The following is an 8030-nucleotide window of genomic DNA, read 5'->3' on the forward strand; positions in this document are numbered from 1 at the left end:
TTCCCGGCACGGCTACATCATTAAGAGGACAATCCCGTTAAATCCAGGACAGGTGGCAACCTTAATCTTCACGTTGCCTTCCACCCCTCCTCCACACTCCCTGTGGCCTCGTGTCTAACCCAGAGAATGTGCACCTTCACTGGGTATGAATCTAGGCGAGGTCTGGGCCGGTGGTGGCGGTGGTCGTGGGGAAATGTGTACACGTGAGAGTTTTGAAAGTGTTATAAATGGAATTTGTTATTTTTGTAATTTGACCCAGTGTTTTATAAATCTTTATACATTGTTTAAAGAGACGAAAAAACACCACCATCAACATCATCATCATCGTTGTCCTCAGCCCTTCCTGGTAGCACTCTTATTATGCTAACATTTCAGGTCGGACTTCGCATGACTCAGTCTGGTCTGCCTGGAACTGGTCATGGAAACGACACATTATTTATTTCTGACAGTCACTCTCTTCCTGTCTCTCCCCCCCACCCTTCCCTACCCTATTGGACTACCCCACCCATGAGCTCCTATGCTTAAACTCACCCTCTCCCCACACATGTCCTTTCTACAAGTCGATACATGTTGTTTTGTCAATGTCATGAATGATATTATCATCATCAGAAAGACTTAAATCGTCATCGGAAACTCATTCTCACGAGTGCCATCATCGTCAAGAGCGTCGTCACTGTTTGCCCACTATTCTCATACTCTCTCATCATCATCATCATCATTAATTTTGCTTCAATTACTGCCGTCAGAACTTGTCTTGCCATAATAATAATCTCTCTATCATCGCCATTAAGAGCTACATCATGATCATCATCCTGACCTCCAATCAATCCCGCAATATCCATCGTCACCGTAGTCGCCTTGCCCGCTGTGCACGCTGACTCGCGCGCGCTCCTGTGCGTCTGCGTTTCAGCAAAGTGAGATCTTTGCGTCGAGGCATCAGGACGTGAACAGCGTGGCGTGCATCGAGGAGAAGTGCTACGTCCTAACCTTCGCCGAGTACTGCAGGTACGGAGCGTCTTTCCCGCGTCGTCGTCGTCGTCACCATGAAAGTGCGTGGGCACTTGGCCGTTCGTCACGAGTGCCGGAACCCCAGTTCCGATGAAGAGGCGGGCTTTTATTCACGCCCGACCTCTCGTGTCTTATTATTGGTGGGGTGGGGTGGGGGATTTTTTTGTATTCGTCACCGTCTCGCCCCCGCGGGACTTTTCTCATTCACGACAGGAGCAATTGGCAGATGTCACGAGTGACGGAGAGAGGAATTTGAGACGGGCACTCGGGTACCGCCCCTGCCGCCTCTCTCCCCCGATCGGACCCCAGGACTCGCGTCTGCACTGGGGCCAGAGCGCGGGGCCATTTCGGCCACCTGAGAAGTGTTTTTTTATTATAGATTCTACTGCAGGAATAGTTTTTTTTTAATCTCTCAGCTCAAAGATCTTGCGTTTCTCTATCACCGTGCTTTCCTCGATTTTAATCGTTGAGAATATATTTGCCTCCGTGAAATTTGTTTTTCTCAATTTACTTGGCACGCTTTTTACCTGCTGACGCGGGCTGGGTCTGAAATGCCTCCTGGGGGAAGTCGCCCCCCCCCCACCCCCTGGTTCTTTCACGCCACGAGCCGGGGGGGGGGGCGTGACTTTGCTGTGGACAGCTTGAAGGGGATATGTGTAACGCGCAAGGTGGGCGGTGGAATTCTCGGAGCCACTTGCGTAGGTGTCAGAAAGGCAGTCGTGGCGATGACGCCGGGGGCGTAGTTTTCAAACGCAAACAGGGAAGCGAGCGAGTTGGCGAGTGGGTGGGTTGTGAAGTGTTTGTGGTGACGCTTTGACACTGCATTGTCCTTGTCGGCACCTAAGCCACAGCCTCTGAGGTCCTGGTTTCAGCTTCTTAGTTTAGCTAGCCCCGTGATTTAAGCTGTATTCTCAAGTGTAACCACGTGATGGGTTTAACCCGGGCAGCAAATGAAACAAGCGTTGGAGATGTTTGTATTTTGTTTGGCTGCTCTACATTTTTCCACGTGATAAGCCACTTGTTTGTGGCCAGGCCGCGTCTGAAAAATAAGCTAATAGCTTCGTGGGCTTTACCTGGTAAAATACAAAAATAGTTTACTTTTGTATTTTTTGTGTGATTTTTACTTGCCTTTCCTCTGCTTTGCACTCCTATCGTGTTTCTGCATTGTTAATGGCACATTCTGACCCGCCCCTCCTGGACATCTGTGATGAAGCGCTTCAAAGCTCATCAGTTTCCTCCAGTATAAATACAAAGTCTGATGCTTCTGAATGACCGCGGCCTGAATTTGATTCCTGGCCACGACTAACATCAGTGGCAAGTGATATCTGAACTGCACTGACCATACTGGTGAAGTATGGTCAAACAATCCCATGGGGCGTGGGGGGGGGGAGGCTTTCATCCAGCAGTGGATAGAAAATGTTCCGTGAAAACTTTTTCAATTAACACGTCAACGACTGCACGGAATAAAATTGTCGTGGTTAGATTCAGTATTTTTGCGTGCGTGCTGAAGCTCTGAGGATTGAATATTTCCGTGAGAGGCATGTGATCAGTCACCTCTGCAGGGCACGTGCAAGGGTGTTGCCTTGTGGTGTGCAGAGAACAGGGTGTCGAAGTGACTCGAGCACTAGTTCTGTCACGTCCTCTTCCAGGGAGCCCCAGTTCTAATGCAGCCCGCTGCCGGAGCTCTCGAAGGACGTGAAATTCGTGAACGCAATTTGGAGTTATATTTAATTAAGGGAGTAATGTTTACTGACTTAAATTCGTTTTAATTAAGCGGTGCACCTGCAACAACTTCCTTAATATCCTGCACACCTAGTGCTTCATCTTCTGCTTCATCTCGCATCATCCTCATTGTGAAAATTAAATCAACGGGCTGTTTTGTTGTTGTTGCACAAGCAGGTGTGCCATTTGGTACTTTAATTCATCATTGTTATTTTGCCGATGTATTTAATTTCTCTCCGTGTTAATTAAGCGACACCGTCCCGAGTTTTATTTTGGGATAAAAAAAAAGTGTCAAATGAAATTGAAAGTTCCGCATTGTTGTTGTGGTGCTGGGGTTGAGGGCCATTTTTGTTTGCTATCGGAAGGTCGCGAGTTCAAATCCCGACTCTGCCCATCATCCTTCCTGGGCCAACAGTAGTGACCCCCTCCCCTGGATAGATCAGCCCCTGCCATAGGAATGTGAAACTGCGACTCTTTTTCTCAGGTTCGCCAAGTGACAAGGGCTAGCGCCGCACACTCCTGGTAGCGCGTGAATTGCAACCGCTTTAACTTAAGGCCGTTAAATCAATTCGGAAGCCAAGCAGGTTTTGAGCCTGGATAGCGCTTGGATTGGGTGACTGCCATGCAGTTCCACAGGCGCTGTAGGCTGCAGCGGGGGCGAAGTTGTCAGTAGGGGGTAGCGCAGAAAACACAATTGTTTGTTGTACACCACTGTGTACATTACTCTCGGCCTTCACAAGCCACACTGACCAGCGTGGTGAAGCATGATCACCCCCCTCCACCACCACCACCCCCCATGATCTGCACACCATGGGGGAGGCAATTATCCATTAGTGGATTGACAAAAGGGCTGTCTCTACGCTTCGTGATTTTAAGACTAATCTAACCGTTTAAGACTTGTGTACCGGTAAAAGTTTGAAATTGAGGGTTTGTGTTGTTTTTGGGTGAAAATGTTAAGTAAAAAAAATAAAAAATTCCGTATCATTTTTCTTTTTATAATTCTCGTCCCATCTAAACATTCCAAATAAATAAAAAAACAAACAAATTAAAAGTCCCTCTCCGAGACCGACGGCAGCAGGCACCTGCGCACGGTGTTTTCATGGATCGTTAAACCGAGGTGGACTTCTCGTGGCACGTGCCGAGCGGGATGATAAAAAAAAAATCTCGTCATAAATTCATTTGGCAAAAAGCCTTTGTTTTGTAGTCGTACTTCATCAAAAGTGCTTTTCTAAAGCAAACTCTTGAAACGATTCCCTTTAGCTTCGCCGACCAACGCGTAAACGACGCAGCACATTTTTCTGGGATGTAATCATTTTTTGTTTACGTAACAAAAAGACCGACTGAGCCGAGTCCCGCACACTTTCGGGAGTAAGGGAAAGGGCCCACCACCGCCCCACCACCCCCATTCCTCCTGCCCCGCTCAAACACCGCGTGGGTTTTTTGGCCACTTGTAGCGAATTTATGTTCATCGTTAAAAACTGGAGTACGAGGGGAAACTCATCTGTAACGTCTGAAGAGCAGGCCTCCGGGAGAACGTTCGAACTCGCACGCCGGGCTAAAGGTGCTTCTATTTATTTGATAGCCGTATGCACGTTCATCTCGTGTCCCGGCCAGATGGCACGGCAACGGGATGCCCGACTTCGCAATCGGAAGTTAGATTCCCGGTCCGTGTCTCCGTGATCGTGGTGGGGTTCTTACAGCTCTGCCATGTGTTTTCCAGGGCGTGTGCCGCTTGTTGTCTGGCGTGTGACGTCCGACATTTCGCTGCACGTGCCAACTTTAGCCAGCTGGGAGCGGAATGTCGGGCATCGTGCCACACGCGGTAGAACGTACAACAACACACGGGAGAGTTGTACAGCTCTCTCTGCTGTGTTGTTGGAAGTCGGCAGTTTTTGCTCCTATCGAGAAACTGTCCTTCGCCATTGGCATGTGGAATTTCCACTTCTGGCTCATGAGTGCCGCGCCACTCTCTTTGACTGGAACATCTGTGGGGAATATGTTTATCTATTGTAAGTTTAAATGTTGGCTCAAGTGAAACCCCATTGGAACGTGCATCTCTGTCACCTTCAAAGCGAAGCTGAGCATGTATTTATTTGTGAAGGTCTTCAGCATACTGGATATCCCACGAGCATTTCCGACTTTGCTTCTAAATCCAAATAGAATTGTTTTTTTCCCCCTAGGTTTATTTTCTGTATTTTTGCTTGATATCTTATTTTTTTAACTTTTACTATTTTGTGCCTGCATTTCTCCAGTGATTTCTAGTGGTTTTTAAAGTTTAGCTTTTTATCGTCCTTTACTGAATGAAACAATTAATGTTTTGGAAGTTGCATAATTAGGCCTTTGTTGGGAATTGTGCTTAAGGTCATCATGCACCGCTCATACACATGCTTAAATTTAAATCATTCAAATATTTCAGAACTTTTTAAACTCCCCCACCGGATGGAGGCCCTGTTATGCCGCCGTCAGTCATCGGGGTTGTTTTGACCATACTTCACTACCCCGGTCAGTGCGGGGCAGCCAAGCGGGCTGCGCGTGTGGTGGTGGAGGGCGTGGGGTGGGCCTCGTTTGGACGGCTCGTTAGCCGCGGGGTCCGGCCCCGGCACAGAACGCCGTTGACGTCCGTTCCCTCCCCGTCCGGTTGTCCAGATTCTGGGCGGACATCGAGCGTCGTCGCGAGGGCCTCGCCGCCGGCGCTCCGACAACGGAGGCCTCCGGCACCGGTGGTCTCCTCCTGCCGCCGCCGCCTCCGACCGTTCCGCCGCACCCGGCGGGCTGTTCGGCGCCCCTCCACCGCCGCGTGCCCCCGGACACCGACCCCGAGCTCGTGTTCCTGAGCCGGGCCGTTTACGACTTCCGCCACCACCGCCTTCTCAAGAACCCCTTCCGCCCGGCGCTCAGCCCCGTGCCGCGCTGACTCGGGCCGCGCCGACGGCTCGTTTCCCCGACCCGGCGTCGTTGTCCGTCGCTGCCGTATGGGACGTTTACCAGTCGATGAAAAATGGGGGCCACGTCGCTTGCACTATTTTTGTTTCGTGTTCTTCGTCGGGTCGATTTATATATATATATATATTTCCCCCCCCACCCCACCCCGAGGCCCACGTGGCGGTCGGCACGCTGTCCGTGCCGCGCGGAGTTCGATTCGCGGCCACGGCCAACATCGGTGGTGCGGAGATGCGATCCGAAACCGGGCCCCGAGCTTCGCCTCGCTTGGCCAACTCGCACCGCCCCCACCTACCCCCCCCCCCCTCACGTGCAATGCGGCGTGGGGGGGGGTAGGTGGAGGCGGGGGGGGGGGGGTCCTTCATCCAGCAGTGGGATTGAGAAAGGACCGAACAAATTAAATTAAATGCCGTGTGCGTGCGCGCGCTTGCAGGGTGCGTGGCTCTGATTTTGACGGGGTCCGCGCTGTCCGATTCGTTGACCGTGCTGGCCAAGGGCCCAGGCTGCTGGCATCGCGTTGTGCCACTCGCGCTGCGTGGGGGGCTGTGGGCGGGTGGGGGGGGGCTGTGGGCGGGTGGGGGGGCCTCCCCGGCGGGTTGTGAACACAGCGGTCGGCCGACTTTGGCCGGCGTTCAACGCCAATATTGTGGGCGGCCGAAACAAAAGCGTTCGTGCACACAATAAACACATTACATGTAAACATACATAAGTGCGTGCATAATTTAAATACACACACACATGCACATAAACGCGTGCGTATAAAAGTGCGTGTGTGTGTACACATCCAAAGACATCACACACGCACACAAATACATTTGATAAACTATTGTTCACTTGAAAGTACACACAGATGCGAAGCGCCACACACACACACATACTGGACACATACCGACGCACGTATCCCTCGGTCACCCTTATCGTGAGCGCCGACCACGGCAGCTCACGAGCGGGGTTGGGTGTACCCGCAGTGCCGATGATAACACACTGCTGCAGGTTGAGCCGCCCTACCTTGGGGAGGCCCAGAACATTTTAAAATCTAGAACGCGCGCCATGAACGTTTACAGGTGCTCGGCCATCTGAGCAGGTTGCCAGGATCGTATTGCAGTGGGCCGACAACGTCGACGCCGCTCGCCACACGTGCACACTCGCACCCAAGGACACGTGACGTCCGTGGACGTATAAACACCAACGTGTGCACAAACGTACAACAACCCGTACAAAAAAATACTGAACGTGCATGCACCATTTAAGACGAGTCCACGCAGGCTTGCATTAAACGCACGCTTCGAACGCCGACCCAAAACGCGGCAACGCATGCGGTGGATCAAGAAGACGCGCGTACCGACGCGCTCGCGCGCACGCGCAACCGCATTCATCGCGTCGCTGCTCGACGTCGTGCGTACATGACGGCGCACAGTCGGCCACGTACGGCGCGAAAGAAGATCGACGTACGTAGACATACGTACGTCGAACGCGAGGGCAGGTGCGCTGTCTCTCAGCAGCAGCAGCCGCGGCCACCACCCCCACCGTGCGCCGAGCGACGACGCGATAGAGGATGAGGAGACATCTGGCCAGATTAAGGACGTTCCATTTAACAAGATGATGAGCGGCGCTCGCCCCTAACGCCGTTTAATCTCAGCGCGGCGGGGATAAGGACACTAAATCCGTGTTTCGGGTAAAAAAAAAAAGTAAACCCATCTGTGTAGTGTTGTTGGCCAAGCATAGCAAGCAAATGTTTCATCTCCATGTGTTCATTCCTTCTACCCAACCCCGCCCGCTCGAGGCCTACTGACCGACCCCGATAAGGTGCATCCCTTCCAGGCAGGAATCTCGGCCGGACTGCCTGTGGAAGGGACCGTGGGAGGGTTCGTTTTCGACTCCTAAACAAAACACGATTTTCATCGTGCATGAGAAGGTTGGGTTTTTGTCCGGTTGCGTCGCAGCATCGGCGTGAAGAGGTATAGTGGGGTGGTGAATGAGGAGGTGATCGTATCGCCCCACGCAATTAACTGGCGTTATCGGTGCCGTTGAATCGAAATCCACAGAGGCGGCGTGGCCGGCATGATTGTAAACTAAAGCCACCGCAACCTCTGCCCCGAAGTGAAGCATTCGCGATACCGGCTAAAAAGAATGACGAACACAAACATCCATATTTAGTCTGTGGACTGCGAGAGGGGCGGGAGCTGTTTGTTTGCGAGCACCTGTTGAAGTTGACACTGCACATTTAATGGATAGTGGGACCAGAACCAGGCATTCATTTCAGCTGCGTCTGCGATGTGGGAAATGGAACCGAATTCCCGGCACACCACATCCACAATGCCTCGCGCTGTGGGCTGCGGCTGCTTTTGTGATGCGTCGCC

The 8030-nt window shown here is 51.8% G+C and overlaps 1 protein-coding gene across 2 annotated transcripts in view; it reads left to right on the plus strand.

Annotated features, from left to right (window-relative positions):
• Window positions 1-6210, plus strand: part of LOC144729611 (uncharacterized) — a 76927-nt gene extending 70717 nt beyond the window's left edge. For both annotated transcript variants that reach the window (XM_078609993.1, XM_078609992.1), the window contains exons 6-7: window positions 911-1005; window positions 5377-6210. In XM_078609993.1, coding sequence (XP_078466119.1) covers window positions 911-1005; window positions 5377-5644 — 363 coding nt within the window. In that variant the 3' untranslated portion in view covers window positions 5645-6210. The remainder of the gene's footprint in view (window positions 1-910; window positions 1006-5376) is intronic.
• Window positions 6211-8030: the final 1820 nt, after the last annotated feature.

Source organism: Lampetra planeri, chromosome 33, assembly GCF_965212315.1.
Source record: "Lampetra planeri chromosome 33, kcLamPlan1.2.h2, whole genome shotgun sequence".
NCBI lineage: Eukaryota > Metazoa > Chordata > Hyperoartia > Petromyzontiformes > Petromyzontidae > Lampetra > Lampetra planeri.